Raw genomic sequence first — 26,582 nt, forward strand, 5'->3', positions numbered from 1 at the left:
CATTATTCAATTGTGGTTGTATGAAAATTGAATATGTTGTTGCCTGGATTTTTATGCTCATAGAGCTGCTAGAATTAGGGTATTTAATGAACGTTGTGTACTATGTGATTTGCCACCAAGAAAAATTCGAAGACATATTAAAACAAGGTGAAATTCTTTTTACAAAATGCTTTCAGTTGCTTAAGAATATAAAGGACCCATACAAATGGTGTTTAATGCTCATAATGCTGACCCATTAGATAGAATTTGTGAAGAAGATTGGGAAGAAACTAATGAACTATTAGAATTTTTAAGACTTTTTTATGATGTTACAACCATGTTTTCTGGAATTTATTATCCTACTATTTCATCAGTATTAATAAATATTTGTGCTATTACAATTCAATTTTCTAAATACAAAAAAATTGAAAATTTAGAGTTGCAATTGAAGGTATGATTGAAAAATTTTAAAAATATTTTTTTTCCTATTCCTCAAATTTATTTAACTGCTACTTTACTTAACCCTCAATATAAATTACGAGGTGTGCAGGGACTTGTTGATACTTTTTATGATACTTTAGAAATTTTACCGGAAGAAATTTCAACTTGTGAAATGTGCAAGTCTAGCATAAAAGTAGAAGCTAAAATTTTGTTTGAAAAATATAGAACTATAGGAAATATTCAAGGAGAAGTTGGGCAAACTTCTAATCCTCAGAGTAAAGCTCGAATTAATAGTTTTATGCGAGGTTTTCTTGGTCTTAATTCTACTAACCGTGATGATTTTGAAGAATATCTTAATCAATCTTTAGAAACAGTGGACGACGAAGATGACAATGAAGAATTATTAGCATGGTGGAGGAGGCGGAGCGTTGCATTTCCAATTTTGAGCAAAATGGTTCATGATGTTCTAGCTATTCAAGCTTCATCAGTTGTATCAGAGGCTGCTTTTAGTGCGGCAAGGTTTCAACTTGGCGATCATAGACATTCATTGGCGGAAGAAAGTTTGAAAACATCAGTTTTATTTAGAGACTGGGTCAACGCCGAGAGGAGGAATTATAATTTGCCAAAGTTAAGTTCCAAACAAGAAGCTTGAATTAATGCGGTAATTGGATCTAGTGATGATGAATTAGAGTCACAAGAGTTTCTAGCAAGTTTGCCAACACCGGAGGATGTTACCGTCGATATGATGCGACAATTAGAACTGAATTTTAAAGGAGAATACAAATATTAGATTACATCTGAGAACTAATTGAAACAAAACCCTTCCTAGAAGGTGACTGCGTAGATTAGTTACTCCACTAATATTTGTAAATTGTAACTTCTAAGTTCTAAGTTGCAATTATAATTTATTGAATAAATTTGAAGGCTTTATTCAAGTCTTTTTTATATAACTATTATCTTGCATTTTAATTTTAATTTTAAACTACTAACTTTAAAATACTTAATTTAAAAATTGAAATTTGACATTTGAAATTTCAAGTTAAATTCTTTTAAAATATTTAAAATACAAATTTGAACTTCTCAAATTTGAAATTTGAAACTTAAAACTTGAAATTTGAAAACTTAAGCATTTTTTATTAGCTAAAAATGTTATTGAAAATCAAATAAACTAAAAATGTTATTCAATAACATATAATTTCAATACAAATAAATAAATATATAAAAATAAATAAAAATCCCACGTCCCGTCCCGCCAAACCCCGTCTCATTCCGTATATATAGTGGGACGGGATGGGACAAATTTTCATCCCGCCAATCCCGGTCCCAGCTGAATCCTGGCCAAGGCGTCTCCCGTCCCGTCCCCTCAGTCCCCGTCCCCTTGCCAGCCCTACCAAACGCTAGTTTAAAGTGTATTAAATGGTGTATACATAATTTTTTCCGTTAAATATCACTTGAAGTTTTATTACCATCAACCAACCGTATGGCTGGCCTTCGTGGTTTAGTGAACGGTGCTGTTGAAAAGGTTCTCACAGATGTTGTAACATGCGGGCCCGATGTAATATTTTAAAATAAAAATAAATAAATAAAACAGTACTGTAACATTATATTAAAAAAAAGAACATAGTACATATGTAGTTTCTTGATTGATCAAGATCCATTAACGGTGAGTGTAAAAATGAAGAAATGTGAAAAGTTTGAGTTGAGAATTGGGGATAAATGGATAGAGGATTGTAAAATCTGGGATAAGTTATTTCAAACGATTTTATAATTAAATAATGAATTAGTTATGATGGAATCAGTTATGCTGATTATTTATCCTGAGATTATTTTTATTGATTGTTTGGTTTGTTGTATGAAAGATAACAAATATGACATATTTTCTAAGAAAAGTTTATTTAATTACAAAAATACCCTCCATCTTATTAAACTTTTATATATATATTTGTTTTATAGAGCTTGATTATTTACTCTTTAAAACAAATCCTCCATCTTATTTAACTTAATTGTTTTTGTGCTTCTCAAATCGTGTGTTGTGTTTTCACTTATATATCAGTGCTTTTTATATATAGATATATATACTAGAAAACCGAATAAAAAGTACTTACATAAAAATAACTACTTACACGAAAATTAAGTTCCTTCAAATTGGAAGAACTTCTAAGGATGCAAGGACAAAGACGGTAACAAAACAACCTCAAAAAACTGGATCAAAACTCATCAAAAACTGCTTTTAAACAATAGTAAAAAAATTGTCAAAATGGCACCAAAACAGCCTAAACTTGACAAAACAGTAAAAACGACATATAAATAGTAAAATCTCGACAAAAATTGCACCATAACAACAAAAACTAAACAAAAACTGCACTAAAATTGGCCAAAAACTAATGTGAAAAGTGATAATAAAAAGGATTTAAGAATTCAGAGGTATTTTTGTCATTTTAATTATATTGTCTCAAGATAAGTTATTCTGATATTGTTATTCTACCAAGAGGGAGGGATAATTTATCCCAATACTATTTACTTATCATGGGATAAGTTATCCCATGACTATCCCATCATGTGTAACCAAACAAAGGATTAATAGACACTACAATTTTATCCCATGACTATTCCCTTTTATCCATCACACCAAACGACCCCTAAAGACCACTCAAAAGTTATTCCGAAATTAGCTCCTCTTATCCATCACACCAAACGACTCCTAAGGATATATAATAATCATTTTTATTTGGAATTACAAATATAAATTTTAATTGCGTGAAATCGGATGGAACTTAGGCAAAATACGAATAGGAAGTAGAATAGACATACTTCTATGTGTAACTTAATTCAAGTTAAACTATCTATATATACACTCTCAAAATTGAAATATTATTACTTAAACCGTTAAAATCAAGATAACATATCTGCTCAAAGTTTCATGCCTTTGAAAATTAATATGGAATGTTTCAAAATCTTCCCATATTAGTAGCTTTTTTTTTGTTGTTAGAGATAAATGACTATAAGCTCGTGTCTTTTAACTTTTAAATCAAAATATTTACTGTTTTGAAATGCTGTTATAGCGAGGAACTGATGCTCAACATATTCCCGCGAAGTTGGGAATTTTTTAAGAATCGGACGGTGAATAATAAACCTCAGGGCTCATTGTAATCCAACGGCATCAAATCGATTCAACACCAAACCTTATAAATATCAAACCCTAAATTCGATTTTTCCCTCTTTCCTCTCCTGCAATTGCAGCTCAACTGCAATACAGTATCAGCAGGACCACCGCCATTTTCTCACCTTCAAGCTTACATTTCTATCTTTTTCTACACTCAATTTACAGAGCTTGTAATGCCTGCACTTGTTGAAAGTGAAACAATGGCGTCTGAAGATTTGATGGAGCTGAAGAAGAGCGGAAATGGGTCATCCGCCGACTCCCATAAGAAGTCGAAGAAGACCAAGATTGATTCTGGGTCTGATTCAGAGGAGATAAAGAAGAGTAATAAGAAAGATAAGAAGCGTAAAGCTTTAAGCTTGGATGATCAGGAGAATGGATATTCGGAGGTTTTGGAACCGGATGAAAAGAAGAAGAAGAAGAAAAAGAAGAAGAAAAAGGATGAGGATGAGGCTAAATTGGTGGAGGAGGATAGTGAGGAGAAAGAGGAGGATCCTAATGCCTTGTCTAATTTTAGGATTTCAGTGCCACTGAGAGAAGCTTTGATTACCAAAGGGATACATGCGCTGTTTCCTATTCAAGCTATGACTTTTGATACCATATTGGATGGGTCTGACTTGGTTGGTCGAGCTCGCACTGGTCAGGTATGTACTCTTTGCAATTACCTTCTTAACTCTTATACAGTGAAACAACATTTCTTGATTTATATTTTTTTTGGTGTTCAGTTAATAACTTAAAACTGCATGCTGATATTTAAAAAAAAACATAATACATAAACAAACTCTCAAACTTGGCCTCAGCGGACAAGTAATCACTTCAACTTTGAGTATGCACGTCTAGATAACTCCACTAGCCTCCACTTTGCTCGTTGAACACTCCAACTTACAACATGATTATCTAGACACCTCCAAAATTTATGTGTCATGTCAGCATTGGGTGGACACAGTGGGGACAAATTAGAGTGTTTAGTTGCTAGTTAGACCTAGTGATGTGCACTCTTAATGTTGGAGTGCTTACTTGTCTATTTATGTATTATGCCATTTAAAAATTATGGCTGTCATTTATTATAATTTAAATGCTTGTTTCTGTCAGTGGACTAGCAACTTGTAATGTTAATTTTACTGATTTGATTATGTTCTGTATAGAGCGTGGCATTGGGAAATTCTAACCCCAAACACAATAATAAATGTCCATGTGTTCCTTGGAAATTAGAATTAGGCAACTATGCAAGTCATCTATAAGAATCTACATGCGCTTGGCTCTTAGGCGGGGGAAGAAAACCTTAGTTCTTTATGAGATTCTCATTCTTGTGCTGTCCACGTATACTGGCCTACACAGGAGCAGCTCACATTTTCTGGTGATTTTCATTCTAGAACCATAATTGATAGAGTTCCATTGACTTCATGTCCCACATTTTCGTCCAAACTTCAAAATTGCTATTTACTTGTCCAAGGGGTACTCCCTCTGTTCCCGTGTTCACCTCTTTGAAGAAACTTACAGTACCCTATGGTGCTTATGAGGATGTATTAGTGAGGATCCTCTAAAGGTACATGGGTTTCCCTTTGATGCGAATTTTTCTCTGAAATGAGTTTTCTGAGAACACAAAAGTTGATAGTTTCTATTTTAAATTAAAACTTTGCCATTGCTTATTCATTACGATGAATGGACAGTGATCACTTTGTTTCTATTACCATAAGAATAGTAAGGGACCAAATATTCCAGTATCACAAGACAATTGAGGCAATGTTTGTGATTATTTGTTGACTAAATAGTCTCTAACAGGTTATTATTTCAATTTGTGTTCCCACATTTGCAGGGTAAAACATTAGCCTTTGTGTTGCCCATATTGGAGTCCCTGATAAATGGACCTACTAAAGTATCACGGAAAACAGGGTATGGGAGGGCTCCAAGTGTCTTAGTGCTTTTACCTACTAGGGAGTTGGCACTTCAGGTATTATTTTAGAGGCCTTGTGGAAGTTGACCTCTTCGCTGAATGTGAACCTCAGACTTTTGTTTTCTCACTTCATGTTAATATAGGTGTTTGCTGACTTTGAAGTTTATGGTGGGGCTGTGGGGCTAACTTCATGTTGTTTATATGGAAATTCATCCATGGGACAACAACAAGTTCAACTGAAAAGAGGAGTTGATATCGTCGTAGGTACTCCTGGAAGAATTAAGGTAGTGTATTAATTGGTCTTATATTTTGGGACTCTGGAATATTCGTTGTTGTTATGTTTTCATGCTTCAGAGAGTTTAGATTTACTCCTTGCAAATTTTCCTCAGGACCACATCGAAAGAGGAAATATTGATTTCAGGTCCCTAAAGTTCCGTGTTCTTGATGAAGTTGATGAAATGTTGAAAATTGGTTTTGTTGATGATGTTGAATTTATATTAGGTATGCTACTATTCAGCGGTATCTTACCCTTATTATCTGATCTTTTACCCTCTCATTTTCTGATGCTGTCAGTTATGTCTGTGTAATATTCTCTCTTTGAGAGCTGAAATTTGTTTGTGCATTAGATGTCATTTCCAGGGGTCTTGTCATATTATGGTTACTGATTTTGTTATGCTTTTCTTCTACTTTTCTCCTTTGAATTTTAAAGGCAAGGTAGAAGATGCAAGCCAAGTTCAAACACTTCTTTTCAGTGCCACTTTGCCGAGCTGGGTGAAGCATGTTAGTTTCTTATCTCTCTTTTTCTATAAATACTAGTCAGTGTTTGCACCAGGTGAATGTTTCATAGCCCTTAGTTTATTTCAAAACAAATTGCTTCTTCAGAGCTTGGAAAACAGCCCACCTTGGGGGTAAATGGGAGATGTACAAATTCTATGCCCTACACTTACATTTTCTTTTCTCTCCTGAATAGTGATCTGTTTCTGGTGTCAGATATCTTCGAAGTTTCTCAAACCTGATAAGAAAACAGCTGATCTTGTTGGTGATGAGAAAATGAAGGCCAGCAAGAATGTGAGGCATATTATTATCCCATGCTCTAGTTCAGCCAGATCTCAGCTGATTCCTGATATCATTCGCTGCTACAGCAGGTTGGTTGTTTCTCATTCTTAAGTATCTGTCCGTTTGAGATTTTTAGAATGACAATCAACTTATGAGATCATTTTCCGTCCTTTTTGCCATGAAATATCAGTGGTGGACGCACAATTATTTTCACTGAGACAAGGGGTTATGCTTCGGAGCTAGCTGGCATATTGCCTGGGGCACGTGCTTTGCATGGAGAGATACAACAGTCCCAGCGTGAGGTAAAATTTTTGTTTAACACAAGTGATGTATTCTGGCATGCTCTCTTTCGCAATCTTTCCTGCTCTCTTTTTGGTGACTTTGCTGCTTTTAAGAATTAAGAGGATGATAATTTCTCCAGATATAATCACCTTCTATTGTTGATGTAAGAATATTAAAGCCAAAAGGACTTTGCATAAGTTGACTATTCGTCACATTCCTCGACTCCTTCAACAAATTTTATAGTTATGAATTTAGATTCTTCCAATTCTCAACTAACATCTGTTACTCTGATTGTTGCATGCTGTTCCAGATTACACTTGCTGGATTCAGATCAGGAAAGTTCCTTACATTAGTGGCCACAAATGTAGCAGCACGTGGATTGGATATCGACAACGTTCAGTTAATTGTTCAGGTTTGATATTATTAAGTTCATATTCGACATTGATGCTCAAACTTTATTGGTATTTGTGAATGCTAAAGTTACTATATATGGTCAGTGTGAGCCTCCACGTGATGTTGAAGCGTATATTCATCGATCTGGCAGGACTGGACGAGCAGGTGAGATGCTAATGTTCAAATTGCTTTCATTAGATCACTGAAATTCACGAACATTCTTACTTATATTTGTTTGTTATTATTATGATATCATTCAGGAAATACTGGTGTTGCTGTAATGCTTTACGATCCTAAGAAGTCCAACATCTCTAAGATTGAAAGAGAATCTGGTGTCAAGTTCGAGCATCTATCTGCTCCACAGCCAGCTGATGTTGCTAAAGCTGCTGGGAAAGAAGCAGCAGAAGCAATTGCTGAAATTTCTGATAGGTATGTTTTTCGTTTGTGCTTTTTATGAATTTTAATGTGCCATCGCTCTACCATTTAATCTATTTGCAAATTTCTGTAGTGTAATACCTGCTTTCAAGGCTGCTGCAGAGGAGCTTCTACATACCTCTGAACTATCACCAGCTGAATTGCTTGCGAAGGCACTTGCCAAGGCAGCTGTAAGTATTTCTCCTCGTTACTTGTCTGACTGGGGAACCAAGTCTGGCCTTATGGTTGACAGGACTCTTCTCTTGCTTTTCCAGGGCTACTCTGAGATCAATAGTCGTTCGCTTCTTTCTTCCATGGAGAACTGTGTTACTCTACTTCTTGAGTGCGGGAGGCCCATATTTTCACCTTCGTGAGTATTTAAACCATGTTCAGTAAATGGTTTTCTTACTATCTCCTATTATAACAAGTCTTACCATGAAGATGAATCTCACTCAGTGAGAGCTAAATATGGCAGAGCCTATTGCTAGTTTGGTTTGAATAATTCCTCTGTTGATCTTTTGTACCTTTGTTAATATGGCAGCTTTGCATATAATGTTTTGCGGGGGTTCCTATCTGCGGAGAAGGTTGAATCAATCAAAGGTCTTACTTTGACAGCCGATGGAAAGGGTGCAGTTTTTGATGTATCTGCTGATGACCTGGATATATTTCTAGCCGGTATGTTTCTCCATTTCTGCAATTGATCTACCATAGGTGGATAGAAATCATCCAGACAAATGCTACTCTAAAGCCTCATTAATCAGTGTCACTGCTTGTCTAAGCTCTTTCTCATCTTTACTTTTTCCTTTCCTGATGGGGCTATGTAGGGAAGAACGCACAAGGTGTAAGCTTAGAGGTAGTAAAAGAACTGCCCCGGTTACAAGAGAAAGATCAGTCGAGAGGTGGAAGATTTGGTGGTGGTCGTGGTGGCTTCTCTGACAAGAGAAATGGAGGTCGATTTTCTGGAGGCAGACGCGGAAGAGGTGGTGGTGGGAGAGGTTATGGAAACTTAGGCCGTAGATGGTGAAGAATACAAACAATTTATTCAGACAGCTGACTGACTGTACAGGATTTTTTTCGCCCTGTCGTGGGTTCAAAATTTTGCGATGATGAAGAAAAAAATGTATATTACGGCTGCTGTTTATGGAATACTAACATTAGATTTTCCATATATAGGTTCAATTCACTTGCTATTTTTTTTATTTCTTGCTTGCCTCCTCTTCGCAGGAGGCAATTTTTTCTTTTCCAGCTTGTATTTTTAATAACTCAACAAATTTGCTTTTTCCTTAGTCTAAATACATTAGTATATATTATAAATGTAACAGTTATTATTTTCATAGAAGCTGACTCATGATTAGTAGTTGGAAATTTGATTTTGTAGTCTTTTACCAACTTAATTTTAGTTTTATGTCGTTTTTTTCTTTTTACACGTAAGTAAGAGATTTAAACAACATTTTAAGTTGGACATAAAATTGAAAAGGAAAAGGTAGTACTTGAAATTAAGGTCTAAGAAGTTGAAAAATTCCCTCTTTAATTAAAGTTGTACTTTTAATATATGAATATATACAAGTGAAAGTCAAACAAATTATGATTAAATATTGAATCATACCCACACCTATACATGTAATTTGAGAATGACGAAATAGTAGAAAAACATATAATCCTTAATTTCAATTTATTTATCTTACTATTTTCAGATTCTTTGAAAAAGAATCTAATGATTTTTCAATAAATTTATAAATATATTTTACATACTTCATTGATTTGAGCCGGGCAGTTTCCAGACACTTCCACCCTCTCCTCGCCTTCTCTATTCACCTGATTTTTGGATTCCATTCATTGCTTTTGCTTCTTATATTTTGGGAAAATTTTGTAGAATAACTCTGCTCCAACTGATTGATATCTGAATGACTTTTGTTCCTACTTCCTATCATCATTCTTGTTGATTTTTGAGGTCCTCGAAGCATCATGGGATGGTACAGAAGATCAAAAGTTGGCATTGATGCTTTTCGAAGTTTCGCATCAAAGTTTTCATTCAACAATTCAATTCAGCGAACCAATCACTGCAATTCTTTGGTACCAAACGCTTTAGGCAAACCTAGTCCATCTGGGTTCTCAAGGATTTTGAGAAATTCGTGCTTTCAGTACGGAATTAAGCAAAATCAGTACAGTGGCCCCTTTTTCGGTGGGGCTAAAAGATATTACTACGTTGATCGACACCAAATTCATCATTTTCGTCCAAGGGGTCCTCATAGATGGTTTCAGAATCCAAGAATTGTTCTTATTGTTGTTTTGGTGGGTTCAGGATTAGTGATAACTGTTTATCTGGGTAATTTGGAGACTATACCCTATACTAAAAGAACCCATTTTGTGCTTTTGTCTAAAGATATCGAGAAAAGGCTGGGTGAGTCTCAGTTTCAAGAGATGAAAAAGTCATTCAAAGGGAAAATATTGCCTGCTATACACCCGGAAAGTGTTAGGGTGAGATTGATAGCTACAGATATAATTGAAGCTTTACAAAGAGGATTGCGAAAAGAGCAGGTATGGACTGATCTTCACTACGCATCAGATGCCGTGGAACCTCATGAGACTAGTGGGCATGAGACTTTGATGACATTAAGTGATAGTAACCCCGAGGCGAAGTGGAGTAAAGACGATGAGATTCTAGATGACAGTTGGGTTCAGAAAAGTAGAAAGAAGGGACAGGAGAAGGGGTCAGAGTCTGCTACCGGGCATATCGAGGGATTGCAGTGGGAGGTTTTGGTTGTAAATGATCCTGTTGTAAATGCCTTCTGTTTGCCTGGTGGGAAGATTGTAGTTTTCACAGGGTTGCTCGAACATTTTAGGACGGATGCTGAAATTGCAACCATCATTGGGCATGAGGTGTATATCAGCTTTGTCATTTTATTCGTTAAGTGCATTGTATACAGGTACATCTCTGCCTTGTTTTTAGTATTCACGCCTTTGCTTGCTTGATAGGTTGGGCATGCTGTGGCTCGCCATGCTGCTGAGGGAATTACAAAAAATTTGTGGTTTGCTATCATTCAATTGGTTCTTTATCAATTTGTGATGCCTGATGTTGTTAACACCATGTCAGCCCTGTTCCTAAGGCTTCCATTCTCACGCAGGTATGTGTATCACCTTTTATTTTCTGGATTTTGTAAGTTTCTCTTGCTTGTGTGTTTTATGTTTAATCTCTCTTTTAGGACTTAGTTAACATTGTCGTGTCTTATCCTGCCAATTCTCTCTGTTATTCAACTATATTAAGTTGGTGAACTTTATAGTCATAGGAATGTCATGTCCGCATATACAGCCAATACGTAGCGAAGAAGTGTGCATCATAGATTATGTCATCCCAGTAAGCTCATTTTTGTGTGTTATGTAAGTACCATATGTGAAATATTTGTTAAATGTTGATGGGGATCATTGCAACATGTAGGCATAGAGCTTGAGCCTCTTTTTATAAAGGCGGTGGCATCCAAATCTTGGTTGGATGTCTTTATTGTCCCTTGTTTCTTTTCATTTGCATCCTCCAACACTCATGTTAAGAAGACGACATTTTTCCATTAACTTTTTTGTACTCCTTATCTAAATTTCATTATGTTTCGTTCTATGGTTTTCATTGCACACACATGGGCCCTTCTAAGAGGTTGTCCCTCCATGTCAGATGCATATGTTGTAGTACAGCATAATGGTGGACAGTGAAATTGTTGGTAGTTGGGAATCCAATGTTTTACCCCTAGTATCACTGCTTCTACTGTATACAAAGTGAACAGAGCTTGTAGAACAATCAAAGAAAAAAGAAAAATAAGTTATGCCAATTTGTTTCTGCTGCTTTGATCCAGCAGAACAGGGCGTGTGGGAACTCGATAACTTAACTCTAGCTTTACATTGGAAACATTTATAAGGTATTTGTTCGGATGGTATAATTATAAAGTAGAACAAGTTGATAATATTAGGTGTGTCAATGGTTTTCTGAGAATGGATTGTACTGACTGAACTGAACCTTACTGAACCGATTCTTAGTCTATTTATTATAAAATTGTAGGTTTCAATATAGATCTATAACTATCCTTAATGATTATGGTAAGTTTTCTAATTTTGTTAGATAAACCAAAAAAATTCCAAACATAACTGAAATAAATTCTTATATGTACAAAATACATCATATATATTAAGTTTACGTATAACGAAGCATTAAATTTTTAACCTTGGGACTCGAGGTGGATTCATTTGGAAACAGCTACAAGTAACACTCTGACCGAACTCTACAACTACTAAAACTAATTTGGTTTTCAGCGCTTGCAAGGATGCTCCCCCACTTGCTTTCTGCAGTGATGAGCAAAGGAGAGGATCCTCCCTTGACTGATTTGTATCAGGGTTCTAATGAGTTTGACATTTCAAGTTGTCTGGAAAAGACCAAGTTCCCATTTTATCTACGTTAACTTGATAATGGTCAGCGGGGTGCAATTGAAGTGCATATGCACTCATCTTCTGATGGTGTTGGTTCCCCCTCCTCACATGGATTTTCTCATTCTCTATCCTTTTCCCATTTTGTGTGTTGATTCAACACCTGATCCATCTCTCATTTTTCTGTTCAGCGCTATAAGTTTGTCAGTTTTATTAACTAGTGAGTTTTCCTAAAACATAAAGAAGACATTCCTAAAAAAGAGAAAGGATATTTGTTGAGCATCAGCTATGTAGCACGGGCATAAATTTGAGTACATTTTTTCTGATAAGGTAGGGTAACAGATATGAGTACAATATGAAAATATGAGAATCAAAATACAGGGGGCTATTTATAGATGGGTTGATGGTTTTCCTTTATATGTTTGAAGTCTTAAGGAGTTGTAATAATCATTAATAACAATGAAAAACTAAAGCTATAAGATATATTCTATCAATGCTTACTGATTTTAACTGTATAGATTGTGAATTAGTCAAATTACCATCTAACTGGATATTATTCCATAAGATATTATCGAAGACATCTCATTATTAATGGGAGTTACAAACTAAAGATGATTGTTGGAAAACAATAAAGCAGTGTGCTTAACCACGAGGATAGATTACAAGCACATCTTCTCGAAGCGAATTTTTGGCATTCCATGTTAACACAAAATCTAAAGAGAGTTTTCAACTAGAAACCCTTTCACAAACTGCTAGCTGCCCTTCAGAATTTTCCCAAGAAGTATCGGTTTAGTTTGAGTCCTGGTGTTTCTTATTTGAAATGACCCACACTGTTACTTCTGCTCACAATTGCATTGTGGTCTCAAATTTGTCCAGTGAATATCAATTTTAGTATGTTATTTGTATCTGAAAATCAGGAAGCTCTATCCAAAACTGAAACAAGAAATCCCTCATCTCGGTCATACCCAGCGTGTATCTTGCCTGAAATATCTATGATAGCAGTATGCAACTAAAATATTAATTCCTGTGTGGTTATAGAGTGTCTTGTCATTTGATGAGCCTTTTGTCCGAGAAGTATAATTTTGGGAAATAGGAACCTGAGTTTTCTAAAGCTTAGGGGCTAATCTTTGGAGTGAATCTAAGGCGGTTCTCAGGAATATTTCCCTTCTTTTTATCCTGCTAGGAGTTTTTTTTGTTGTTTTTTTGTGTGTGTGAAAGAGAGAGCAAAACATGGCAAGTATGACTTGTTAGAATTTACTCATAGTTAATTTGTGGATCTCTGCTGGCCAACTCAAGTTGGACACCCAATGTTTTGAGGTTTTATCCTCTCATGCACTTAAGTGCTTCTTAGCTTTAGCTGTGCCAATAGACGATATAGTCTGTGTGAACAGAAGCAATAATATGTGACCAACTTATGTTTCTTATAACTTAAAGCTACTTTCTGACTGTTTTTATAAATGCATTGAAAGCATATCCTTGTCTCCTCATTTGTGACATCAGTTTAGTTGTTGACTCCAGGACTTACAAATTTGAATTTGTTTGTGTTTGACGTACTCCATTTAGTCACTGGTGTAAAGGGCTTTAGAACTCTGTTGAGATCATGTTGTGAGTGGCGAAACTCGAAAGAAACAATTTGAAAAGGATTTCTATCTCCAAAGGGATTAGAAACCTCAACATTCAAAATGAATGCGAGTGGCAATATCTGTTGTGTAACCCACCTTTCCATCACCCGTCCAGCATAAAAAATGAAATGAAGAGAGGAAGTCTGGTGCACATTATTAATGTGCTTAATAGGGATCTAGTAACTTTTTGCTTCTTTTAACTTGTTTATATCTTTCAGATGAAAAAAGTTTGCAAGTGATCACTCCGTGTTCAGAGTTTTACTGTGATCCTGCAGTTCATAATTAATGAGATAGTGCAACAGTAAGTCTGCTGTTGTTTCTCGGAGTCTATATATTAGGCTTGCTTTTGTAGGTTAAAGTCTTGAGTTAATTGCTCAATGAGCTTGTTCCAGCAGTATAGGTTGGTGATATCAGTAATCACTGATCATAGAGAGTTTGGAACTTAAACTCTTGGCTTCAAACCTTTATGGCATCACCTACTTGTTATGTGGGTTTTTGTTAAATTCTGTTGATGTACCCTGTTATATCTCAACCGTTTTATCTGTGTGGGGTGCACACGTCTTCTTAGTAAGCATGCATATGTAATACAAGCAACTAGTCATTTCATGGTGATAGATAGGATGAATGTTTGTCTGTTTTTTCCTGTCGTATCAAGTTCTCGTGCATTTCTGTGTACCAGGATGGAGATGGAAGCAGATTACATAGGACTGCTATTGATGGCTTCTGCTGGCTATAACCCTCGAATAGCTCCCTCAGTCTATGAGAAGCTGGGAAAAATTTCTGGTGAATCAGCCTTGAGAGATTATCTGTCTACCCATCCTTCTGGGAAGAAGAGAGCGCAGTTGTTGGCTCAGGCTAAAGTAATGGATGAAGCCCTTGCGATATACAGGGAAGTGCAGGCAGGAAAGGGGATTGAGGGTTTCCTATAGAGGAGAGGATGAAATGCACAGGCCATGTGAGAGTAGGGAGCCGCCCAGAAGCCAGTTTTTTTGGAAGTTATGCTCATCTTTTCTTTGCATCTTGATTGATTTTCATTTCAAGTCCCAGTAAGTGAAGATTAAGCAAAGAATTCTTTACGAAATTGTTGTTTTTGGACTAACTCCAATTCCCTTTCCTGGCTGCTGAAATTGACTGTTCAATAAGCAATACTTATTTGTCTGTTGTAACCCTTTCAAATCCCGTGTCGGGAAGTTTCTACGAAATCCAGGAAGCAACTTGTAAATCAACGTTCCATCTTTTCAGGTGAAATTGTGTTGTCGATCAGCTACCAAACTTCGCAAGTTTATCTGTTCATTTGATTGTCTTTCCTTTAAGCAATGTGTAATCCATTTTTTCCAAGAATTTTTGAATGTCAATTCATGCCACGCCATGGTATCTTCCTCACCTTGCCACTGCATTAACCAGGTCCAGTGAATCAACACTCTAATAACAATAGGCAAAGGTGCATTTTGCCTACGCTTTGTGTAAGACACCACAAAAACAAACTAAACTAAACGTCTCGGCTTTTTGATTGGAATGCGCGTCTTTTTCCTGGCAATCGTTATTCCAGATGGTAATGATTACACTGAGTATGTTATTGTTATGACTGATGGTTCCCAATTTCATTATTTCCGTTTTTCTATTGTTGGAGCTTCGAAAATGATGGAGTTGCAACGATTACATTTGAAGAATACACTAGTATGCCTGCTTGAGAATTGCAGAAGCATGAGAGAGCTCAAGCAGATTCATGCCCACATCACTACATCCCCTCAGTTCTTCATCACTGACCGTTGGTTCTTAATCTCTCGCATTATTTTCTTCTGCACAGTTTCTCAATCAGGGTCTCTCAGCTATGCCGACACCGTATTCAGTCTAGTTCCTCGAAAAACTCTCTTCAATTACAACTCCATGATCAGAGCTCACGCTTCAAGAATCCATGACCCCAGTTCATCTCAGCCCTTAATTTTGTACAGACAAATGCTCTTTGATGGTATTACACCTGACTGTATTACATTTCCCTTCGTGTTAAAACATTGCGTGAGTAGAGTTGATGGACTTGTCGGATCAAGTGTTCATGCCCATGTTGTTAAGTTTGGGTTTCACAGTGATGTTTTTGTGCAGAATTCTTTGATTACTCTGTATTCACAATGTGGGTCAGTGGATAATGCAAGGAAGGTGTTCGATGAAATGTCTAATCGAGATGTTGTTTCGTGGAATTCTATAGTAATTGGGTGTTTGAGAAATTCAGAGCTTGATATGGCCTTAGAGTTGTTTAGGAGAATGAAGAGGAGGAATATTGTCACTTGGAATTCAATTATCACGGGGTTCGTACAAGGAGGTAGGCCAAAGGAAGCTTTAGAATTCTTCTATGAAATGCAAGTTTCTGGTGATGATATGGTTAGTCCAGATAAACTGACAATTGCTAGTGTCCTCTCAGCTTGTGCTTCTCTTGGCGCGGTTGATCAGGGGAGGTGGGTGCACGATTACTTGAACACAAGTGGAATGGAATGTGATATGGTGATTGCAACAGCATTAGTCGATATGTATGGCAAATGTGGGAGTGTTTCTAAAGCCCTTGATGTTTTTAGGTCAATGAAAAATAAGGATGTTTTGGCATGGACAGCTATGCTTTCTGCATTTGCAATTAATGGTAATGGAAGAGAAGCTTTCGAGCTTTTCTTGGACATGGAAACAGCTGGAGTGAGACCTAATGCTGTGACTTTTACTGCATTGCTGTCAGCTTGTGCTCATTCTGGCCTTATAGAGATAGGCCGTTGGTGTTTCCGTGTGATGAGGCATGCTTATCACATAGAACCACAAGTCCAACACTATGCTTGCATGGTTGACATTCTTGGTCGAGCTGGTCTCTTTGATGAAGCAGAAGGGCTAATCAGAAATATGCCAATGGAGCCAGATGTTTTCGTTTGGGGTGCACTACTCGGTGGCTGTCAAATGCACCGGAATTTTCAGTTAGGAGAAAAAGTTGCCAGGTATTTAATTGCTATAGAGCCTCTGAATCATGCTTTTTACGTCAATCTTTGCGATATATATGCCAAAGCTAGAAGGTTTGATCATGTCAAGGAAATTAGAGCTCTAATGAAGGAGAAACAGATCGAAAAGACCGTTCCTGGCTGCAGCACGATTGAAGTTAATGGAGTTGTTTGCGAATTTTCTGTAAGAGGATCACCTCAAGTTTTGATGACGGAAATAAAGTTTGTTTTATCTAGTTTGAGTGATGAAATAGGAAGGAGTATTAACATGAGTGCTGTTCTGGAATGATGAAGAGAGAATTTTATTACAAAGTGAAAAATACTTATTTGGTTCTTCAATAGATATGTCTTCAGAGCCTGGCATTCCATCTGAAGACATGAGAGTTATACTTTCATATGCCATACTTGTGGTGGTCTTGTTTTACAGTCAATATGACCAGATTAGGATTCACAGCCTGCTTTGGCTTCTAAGTATTTTCATGCCCCAAAATGAAAAAAAGAGAGGATAATTACGACTCAATGTCTTTGGGTGATCTAGTTTATGAAATAACCGGCAAATATATAGGTTTAGTATATTGTATAAATAGACAGATACGACACATACATAAACATAATCAATGTATATGTTTTGTATATTTGGACTAGCTCTGGTAAATAAGTTTGGTCAAAGGGACAAAACTGAAAGAACCCCCAAATAGTTTTTTTTTTATTTTTAAAAGGCCAAAGGGCCAGAGGGTAAGCAGTTATCTTTTGTTGGTTGATATGGGAAATATTATAACCTGATTGACCAAGCTTTTGAGAGGCCAAGCATGCTTATTAAAAAAAAGTGAGATGTTTGATTAAACTTTTGATAGAAAATGAGTGTATTGGAGGATTAGAAAAAGTTGTTTTCCAGAAGCTAAAGAAAGTAACTTTTTTCGAAAAACACTTCTTTGAAAAATACTTTTGAAACAAATATATACTTCGAAACACTTTTAAAAAGCTTGGCCAAACAATAATTATTGTTCAAAATTGTATTTTAAATTTATTGATCAAACATAAATTGCTTCTCTCCAAAAATACTTATTAAAATAAGTTGATTTTAGAAGTTTGCTTAAACATGCTTATAGATACAACCTTATATAAAAACTAAGGATCTAAAATAGAAAAACAATGTAGAGTTGGGGTTGGAAAAATATTTTGATATGCGTAGGAGTGAACATGAGATGCATTCCAACTGTATTTTTCATTGTTATGACACTGGTTCTTAAGGAAACATATTAATTTAAATCACATAAAATTATAAAGATTGAGTAGTGATTGACTTGAATATAACCATTAGTAGTATGATCTATCTAGGACATAGTTTTATATTTTTTAGATTAAGAATTTCTTTATAATGATTTCATGGCTTGAATAGACATTTTATTTGAATGATTATAGCGCGAATGAGAACTTATTAAGGCAATTTGACATAAATACTTTATTATGATGTTTATGTATAGGATCAATTGTTAAGCAAGATTTTGAAATCGTCGCTAGCCGTTACTAAACAATGATAAAGGGCAATAAATAGGAATTAGGATTTATGAGGACATATTTTGTGGATATTGTACCTCAATATGTAACTATAAAATAGGGTTTTATACTTTTTTCAGTGATTGACGCACTTTCATTTTTATTCCGTCTCAATAAAAATATTATATTTTTATAATTGAAAATAATTTAATTTTAAAATTTTTATTTTCTTTAATCCGTAAAGAAGTAATTATAGCCACACATTTAGTCGAGGAGAGTGTGAGACCACAAATTTCTTTTTTTTTTTCTTCTAATTTTGTGCCAAATCAAATAGTATCATATATATTAAAATGGAGTGAGTAATAATTTCCAAAATGTATTGATATAATTATTATCTTTTCTAGTTAAAAAAATAATAATAGAAACAACAAGTTAGTTAAAATTCTACTCCATCTGTCTCTAATTACTTGTCCATTTTTGAATTGGCACATATTTTAAAAAAACAATGATTGACATAGTAAGTTTATCATTTTACTCCTATTAATTATAAGGTGGATGAATTAAAAACTTGAGATTTTCAAGAAGTTCTACCTTTTTCAAAATAATTAATCGAGTGTATAATAGGTAAAAAATTGTCCTTTCTTGATTTGTTAAAATGGACAACTAAAAAAGAAAAAGTGGACAAATAATTAGGAACAAAGGGAGTATTAAAGTAATATAATCTAATATTGTTTTAACAAAATGAACCATAATTCGGACATTATGCGTGTTTGCAATTAAGGTGATTTTTGGCTCCAAATGTGTTTGGTCCACTTCGATCAGAAACAAGCAGTTGTTTGTCGATATATTTATTTCTAATCGAGGATATTTTTGAAAAATTTAGTATTCTCTCTTGTAATTTTTGTGCATTTTACATTTCTTTTTTATTTGTTATATTTTCAAAATTATGTGAAATATATTATAAATTACAATATTTAACAATTTTAAATATTCAATTATATATTTGAGAATTAAATAAAATATACAAATTTATTTGACTCTTATANAATTAGAGCCACACATTTAGTCGAGGAGAGTGTGAGACCACAAATTTCTTTTTTTCTTCTTCTAATTTTGTGCCAAATCAAATAGTAATATATTAAAATGGAGTGGGTAATAATTTCCAAATTGTATTGATATAATTATTATCTTTTCTAGTTAAAAAAAATAATAATAGAAACAAGAAGTTAGTTAAAATTCTACTCCATCTGTCTCTAATTACTTGACATTTTTGAATGAGAAAATTTTACGTATAGCAAATTAAAAATTGCTAATTGTATGCTATAGCAAACTTTATAAAATTGCAGTCCGTAGCAAAATTTTAGTTTGCTACGGATGTGTCCTTCTGTATATTCGCTAGTCAGTCTTTTTTTTTTTTATACATTTTGATTGTTTTAAAAAATAAATAAAAAGGCACATTAATTTAATTTGTGTATGTAATTGTTTATATATAAATGTATATGCAGAATGTGTATATAAACGTTTATATGAGTATATAATGGGAATATGTATATATGTGAATAACTGAAGTTGCTAGAATTTGTATAAATATATGTTATGTTTGTTGTTGAAATTCTTATAAATGTATATGTATATATAACTTATTTTTTTATACAGAAATTTTGAAAATGGCTTCATTAGCTATTTTGGTTATGCATTCCGGTAGATGGGACAATGACAATTATTACATTGATTATACAATTGAAAGGGTGATTTTTAAAGAAAGTTCATCGTATAAGGAGTTGTATAATGTTATTGCAATGCAACTCAGTGTTGATACAAATGTGATTAAGCTGAAAATTGAGTATAAGGTTAAAGAAAGTAAAACGCCAATGTTGATTCACATATTAAATAGACACAAGTGTATAAGTGTGAGCAAATATGTATGTTTAAAAGAACATTATACAATAACTACTAATATTATACATTTATACAACCATAATTGTATAAGCAAACAGTAGAAGACATGAATCAACACAAAAAATATAAAAATAATGATTATACAGTCTAATGACCCACATGATTATCAGTACAATGATCCACATAATTATACAGTCCAATGACCCATAAACAACAACTTCAGTTTTATTATTGTGATCAGTATAAACGTCAGTTTTATCTTTCCTTTTTTTACTTGACCCAGAAATAAGTGTATAAGTGTGAGCAAATGTGTATGTTTAAAGGAACATTATACAATAACTACTAATTTATACATTTATACAACCACAATTGTATAAGCAAACAGTATAAGACATGAATCAACAAAAAAAATTGTAAAAAATAATGATTATACAGTAAATGACTGAAAAAAATAAGTTATATATACATATACATTTAAATTGAAAAATTTGAAAAAAATTAACAAAAATTAATAGAATGAGATGAGTTTTGGCGGTACTTGAAATTTTTGAAGTAATGTTTCTCTTTTGAAAACGAGACGAATACGTGCTGGAGAAATTTGTAATTTGAAATTGTATTTGGGGAGAAGATTTGGGAGAATTTAAAGGAAATAGGAGAAGAGATTGTATAAAAGAAAGGGAAAAGGAAAAATGTCTGTTATATTTTTTTTAATAAATTATACAAATTGGTGGGGCCCTATAATGGCAAAGTGACCGAGATTTTGCTTATTAAAGGAAATAATTGAAACGGTAGTTAGTGCATTTAATTAACATTATTAGTTTGCCGTACAATTATCTCTTTTTGAATTGACACACCTATTAAGAAAACAATGATTGACATAGTAAGTTTACCATTTTACCCTATTAATTATAAGGTGGATGAATTAAAAACTTAAGATTTTCAAGAAGTTCTACCTTTTTCAAAATAATTAATTGAGGGTATAATAGGTAAAAAAATTGTCCTTTCTTGATTTGTCAAAATGGACAAGTAATTAGGACAACTAAAAAAGAAAAAGTGAACAAATAATTAGAGACAAAGGGAATATTAAAGTAATATAATCTAATATTGTTTTAACAAAATGAACCATAATTCGGACATTATGCGGTTTCCAGTACTAGTTATTAAGTACTATAGTCTATAGGTTACAAGTAGACAACTCTCGAATAATACACGTGTTTGCAATTAAGGTGATTTTTGGCTCCAAATGTGTTTGGTCCACTTCGATCAGAAACAAGCAGTTGTTTGTCGATATATTTATTTCTAATCGAGGATATTTTTGAAAAATTTAGTATTCTCTCTTGTAATTTTTGTGCATTTTACATTTCTTTTTTATTTGTTATATTTTCAAAATTATGTGAAATATATTATAAATTACAATATTTAACAATTTTAAATATTCAATTATATATTTGAGAATTAAATAAAATATACAAATTTATTTGACTCTTATATAATTTCATTAACATCACATAAATTAAAAAATGAAATGTAACATAAATTATTTGAAAATTAGTAAAAAGTAATAATATAAATAACAATAATTAATAACTTTAATATTTTTAGAAATATACAAAAAAAATAAAATTGATTAACTTTTTAAATTCCATCTTATCGCATAAATTTGGACGGAAGAATTACATATATCGCACGACCCTTTATATCTAGTATTACATGGAGCAACCAATTAATATATGTTATCTTGTGGAGTCATGTGTAACGCGCAAGTGATTGTGGTCTGTGGATAACAATGAACGATGACAGATACCTAAACGCTTACGGAGCTTTTTTCCCGAATACGTTTGACACTTTGTTTGGATGGTTTTAGCCTATTATTTTATAATATATTGTATTGTATATTGTTTAGATAGATTGTATTGTTTTTTAGTGACTTAATTTGAATGATAAATCTAAAAAAAATAAGATATAAGGTAGAGTTACTATGAAAAGGTAGAATAAAAGATGAAATTGAATATGATTTTTAAATAATACTAAGTAAAGATAAAATGAGAAGAAAATATTAAGGTAACAATGTGATCACTACACCAAACTGATTGTTACATAAAATAACAATAAATTTAAACTATATGATACAATATAATTTAAATAACAATAAAAATAATATTATATTTAAACTAATTAAGTACAATACAGCAGGTAACAACCATCCAAAAAAAGGTGTATGATGGTTGTTACAGACTATCACATTTTTTTACTAATAAATTAGTCCTGTTCTATAATATCTTTTTAACGGGTTAGTTAGTATGTTATTTCATTCTTTAATAAGGGGGTTTCAATCTCAAATATTTATATTTACATTATTTTATATATGGTAAAGTCATTCTCAAGCAGCTTAACATTGTCATTCACACTGAAAAGAGAAGAGGAAAGAGATGGATGTTCTATCTATTCCTACTAGTCTCACAATTACAACATTTTGTGTCATTTTAGCAGTAGCAGCATTTGTGTTCAAAGTACTTGTCTTCAACAAGGGAAAGTACCATCCTGTTGCTGGAACAATCATCGATCATTTGCTGAATTTCAACAGGCTGCATGATTACATGAAAGAAATGGCAAGCAAATACAATACCTATAGGATACTTAATCTTTTCCAAAGTGAGGTCTACACCTCCGACCCTGTTAATATCGAGTATATTCTAAAGACAAATTTCCCCAACTATGGCAAGGTAATATATTTTTGGCTTAAGGTAAATGCTTAACATAGTTTCTCAATCTCAATCTGATACAAAAAAAATGGCCCTTTGGGCTCGCTGACCATGAAATCATGGTTAACATATGCTTGTAACAATTGATGTACACCATTCTCTATCCTAGCTGTTAAATTAGGTCTTAGACCTAACTTACACCCAAAAGCTAGGTCAAATAGAGGAGGATTGCCCAAGATGAGAATTTACTAGTTTCTCACTCTATCATGTTACAGGGTTGGCACCATTACAGCATATTGAATGATCTTCTCGGTGATGGGATCTTCACAGTCGATGGAGACAAGTGGAAAAACCAACGGAAGATATCAAGTTATGAATTCTCCACCAAAAATTTAAGGGACTTTAGTAGTGCAGTTTTCAGAATTAGTGCAGTAAAACTTGCTCACAAAGTATCTGAAGCTGTGACCTCAAATCAAGCAACAGATATTCAAGTATGGAACTCTGGTTTGCTCTTCTGCAGTAAAATTAACTAGTTAATAATAAGCTAAAAACTCTTCCATTTCTTGGCAGGTCTTGTTTACGAAATCAACACTGGAGACGGTATTCAAGATTTTACTAGGTGTGGATCTAGACACTACAACTGAAGAAGGCACTCTCTTTTCCAATGCTTTTGATGAAGCAAGTGCAGTAACTCTCTATCGCTACGTTGATGTGTTTTGGAAAGTGAAAAGATTTCTAAACATTGGGTCAGAAGCAAATATGAAGAAGTGTATTAAAGTTGTTGATGAATTTGTATATAAAATTATCAGAAACAAGATAGAACAGATGAGTAAGTCGCGAGATGATAGCAGGGTGGTAAGTTCAAGCAGATAACCTTCTAACTTATTGCCCTTGAGCAAGAGCACCAAATGATATTTGAATTTTTACATGTTTGGCAGATGAAGAAATCAGATATTCTGTCTAGGTTTATGGAAATGAACAAAACGGATCCAAAGTACCTTAAGGACATAATCCTTAGCTTTATAATTGCTGGCAAAGACACTACAGCTAGCACACTTTCCTGGTTCTTCTACATGATGTGCAAGCACCCTCTCCTACAAGAAAAAATTGCAAATGAAGTCAGGAAAGCAACTGGAATAAACCAGAATTCGAGTATTGATGAGCTAGCTAACAGCATTACTGATGACGCACTGGATAAAATGCAGTATCTCCATGCATCATTAACTGAGACGCTTAGATTATATCCTGCAATTCCTGTGGTAATACATACATATATAGTGAGAATGATATAATATTCACAAACATATAGATGTCATTAGGTCAATGCTTCATGCTTATACAAGTTTTATATGCCTATTAGGCCAGTGCTTCATGTATATATGTCTTGATATTGAGTTTTTTCTCTATGCAGGATAGCAAAGTTTGTTTATCAGATGACACTTTCCCTGATGGGTTCAAAGTGAGGAAAGGGGACGCTGTCGCATATCAACCATGGGCTATGGGCAGGATGACATCTTTATGGGGTGATGATGCAGAGGATTTTCGGCCAGAGAGATGGATTGATGAAAATTGTTGCTTTCGGCAAGAAAGTCCCTTTAAGTTCACAGCCTTCCAGGTACCACAGAACCTTACAATCTTATAACTACTACAGTTATAAAACTTCTAAGAGCTTAGCTTCACCAGACAGAACTAGTTTTTCCCATCCAACCTTGACAAAGAAACAAATTACAATTGTTAAAGTTTTACAGGCTTCTAATATTGTGATTGATGAATGGTATGATTAAGTTTTACAGGCTTCAAATATTATGATTGATGAATGGTATGATTATGGGAGAAACTGGTATAAAGCTTTTAATCCCCTTCCTAACATCTGTTAACGTCACAGCTCATGTGCACGAGACATTCACATGAGAACCTTCTTCATTCAACACCTCTTCAACCTCGATCATCCTAACCTCTCATTCTCTGCCCAAAAAAAAATTCATTCCTAGCTACAAATTATAGAACCCAAAACAAACTAAAGGGCGAATGTCTAAGAAAGAAGGAAAACTCGTTGAATTTGACAGTAGATCAAACAAAATTTTGCAGTTTATGGAGAACCAATAATGCGTAATCATTAATACAAACTCTGATAATCGAATTGAGGTCTGGGGTCTAACGCCAAAGTTTTTGTGTATTGTTCATGATTTTGGCCTGTACTCAAACCAGATACTTATAAGACTCTCTGTTCATCAGCAAATTAATTCTATTTACAAATAAGATCAATGTGTTTGGCATACATGAAGCTCCTCTCTTCATGTTTGTGTTTTCTTCATCATAATTATTCAACAATCATATATATGGTGCTATTGCTGCAGGGTGGGCCGAGAATTTGTTTGGGGAAGGAATTTGCTTACAGACAGATGAAGATTTTTTCAGCAGTGTTGCTGGGCACCTTTAGATTTAAGCTGAGTGATGAAGAAAGAAGAGTTACATACAGAACCATGCTCACTCTTCACATTGACGGTGGCCTCCATCTTCATGCTTCCTACAGATTACGGCACCATAACCCGCCGGCCCGGAACAATATGCCTGCTTAATACTCCATATTATCTTCTCTGCATATGTAGGGCATATCTATGTAGCGCATAATTAAAATTCTGCGCAATTATACAATTTGACATATATATTTGATTGGCTAGATCTATCCAATTTTATTTGCTTATCCTACCAAAAATAGATATCTTCTAAAAATAACTTCTTTATGTCCGGAGTATGATTTGTACACTTTACCTTCTACACACCTTACTCTTGTGAGATTTCACGTTGTTGTTGTTGTAGTAAACTTATCATTTTATTAATTATTCACTTTGTTTAAATTTATTTGTCTTACTTTCATTTTTAACTGAATGCATCTTTCTAATTTAGTATGCAAGATTACATGACATTTTGGTACATTCTATAAATCTTTAGTTTACAATCACAAAATTCTAAAAATTTTTAATACTCCATATCCAATCAAAATCATATAATGAATAAATTTAAACAAAAAAGTACTTCTTAAGAAGGTACTAAATCAAACATGAACTAATAAGGCAGTGCTACTACTAGGTGTGCGCAAAGTGTCGCGCGATCAAGGCTAGCTTTAGTTGCGCGGCCGCGCAAGCTCCCGGAAATTCTTTTAGTTTTCTCTTGTTTTCACATTTTATGAGGGATGTTTTCGTCCTTTGCTCATCCCAAAACCCCAATCCACATCCATTAACCTCTCCCAAAGCCCTTATTCGTTCAGATTTGATGAGTTACGATAAACTTTTCTCCTCTTTTTTCCTTCCCAGCATTTTGAAGAACAAGACCTACAAGAACTTTTATTAGAGAATTCCAATTCTTCCTCAAATTTCAAAGTTAAGGTATGTAAGGCTTCAATGAGAATATTTCCTCGCTCTCACGCTTAATGTATTTTGATTCTCAAGAATTTCACAAGATTGTTAGAAGCAAAGCTATGGCTTTTTATGAAATTATGATCTTTCTTCATAGACTCTTATTTTTATTGTTTCACTTTGATTTTTAAACCTTATGGCACCGATTTAGCATGATTTTTTCATGGTTATTCAAACCCTTATGGATTTTAAGCATGGAAACAAGTATGATATGAATTACAACCTAAATAAATATTATTTTAAGATATAACTTTTGAGCTTAGCCTCATATATGATTCAAGATGATAAGTGGTTTTCATACCTATGAGCATTATATGAATATATGTTATTTTGAGAGGACTATTTAGTACCGAGAGGATGCAAGTTTAGAAAACTCAAGTTCAATAACTACGCGCTATTGTAGGGATTATGTTTCACCGCTTTATCGGTTGACCTTATGACCCTGAGAGGT

The 26,582-nt window shown here is 34.1% G+C and overlaps 4 protein-coding genes across 5 annotated transcripts; all 4 read left to right on the plus strand.

Annotated features, from left to right (window-relative positions):
* The first annotated feature begins 3,642 nt into the window (after window positions 1-3,642).
* LOC125860152 (DEAD-box ATP-dependent RNA helicase 7-like) lies at window positions 3,643-8,936 on the plus strand. The gene is made up of 14 exons (XM_049540052.1): window positions 3,643-4,224; window positions 5,397-5,531; window positions 5,618-5,758; window positions 5,864-5,975; window positions 6,184-6,254; window positions 6,465-6,619; window positions 6,721-6,832; window positions 7,123-7,224; window positions 7,310-7,370; window positions 7,466-7,634; window positions 7,714-7,810; window positions 7,895-7,989; window positions 8,161-8,294; window positions 8,444-8,936. Exons 1-14 carry the CDS (start codon window positions 3,757-3,759, stop codon window positions 8,641-8,643), a joined length of 2,052 nt encoding a protein of 683 aa, XP_049396009.1. The 5' UTR covers window positions 3,643-3,756; the 3' UTR covers window positions 8,644-8,936.
* A 443-nt stretch (window positions 8,937-9,379) lies between these two features.
* On the plus strand, window positions 9,380-14,938 carry LOC125860159 (uncharacterized). The gene is made up of 3 exons (XM_049540060.1): window positions 9,380-10,499; window positions 10,596-10,744; window positions 14,328-14,938. Exons 1-3 carry the CDS (start codon window positions 9,585-9,587, stop codon window positions 14,575-14,577), a joined length of 1,314 nt encoding a protein of 437 aa, XP_049396017.1. The 5' UTR covers window positions 9,380-9,584; the 3' UTR covers window positions 14,578-14,938.
* A 281-nt stretch (window positions 14,939-15,219) lies between these two features.
* LOC125860153 (pentatricopeptide repeat-containing protein At5g66520-like) lies at window positions 15,220-17,146 on the plus strand. The gene has a single exon (XM_049540053.1). It carries the CDS (start codon window positions 15,230-15,232, stop codon window positions 16,904-16,906), a length of 1,677 nt encoding a protein of 558 aa, XP_049396010.1. The 5' UTR covers window positions 15,220-15,229; the 3' UTR covers window positions 16,907-17,146.
* A 5,196-nt stretch (window positions 17,147-22,342) lies between these two features.
* Window positions 22,343-25,521, plus strand: LOC125860155 (cytochrome P450 704C1-like). 2 transcript variants are annotated; one of them, XR_007445815.1, is made up of 6 exons: window positions 22,343-22,736; window positions 22,991-23,206; window positions 23,286-23,570; window positions 23,654-23,974; window positions 24,127-24,454; window positions 24,501-25,063. XR_007445815.1 is itself a non-coding variant. In XM_049540056.1 (6 exons), the coding sequence occupies exons 1-6, from the start codon at window positions 22,443-22,445 to the stop codon at window positions 25,292-25,294; spliced, it is 1,542 nt and encodes a 513-aa protein (XP_049396013.1). In that variant the 5' UTR covers window positions 22,356-22,442; the 3' UTR covers window positions 25,295-25,521. The 2 variants fall into 2 exon arrangements, 1 of the variants encoding a protein (XP_049396013.1); XM_049540056.1 differs by lacking the exon at window positions 24,501-25,063 and adding an exon at window positions 25,073-25,521 and having other exon boundaries at window positions 22,356-22,736; window positions 24,127-24,330.
* The last annotated feature ends 1,061 nt before the right edge of the window (window positions 25,522-26,582 follow it).

The sequence above is a fragment of the Solanum stenotomum genome, chromosome 3, assembly GCF_019186545.1.
Source record: "Solanum stenotomum isolate F172 chromosome 3, ASM1918654v1, whole genome shotgun sequence".
Lineage (NCBI taxonomy): Eukaryota > Viridiplantae > Streptophyta > Magnoliopsida > Solanales > Solanaceae > Solanum > Solanum stenotomum.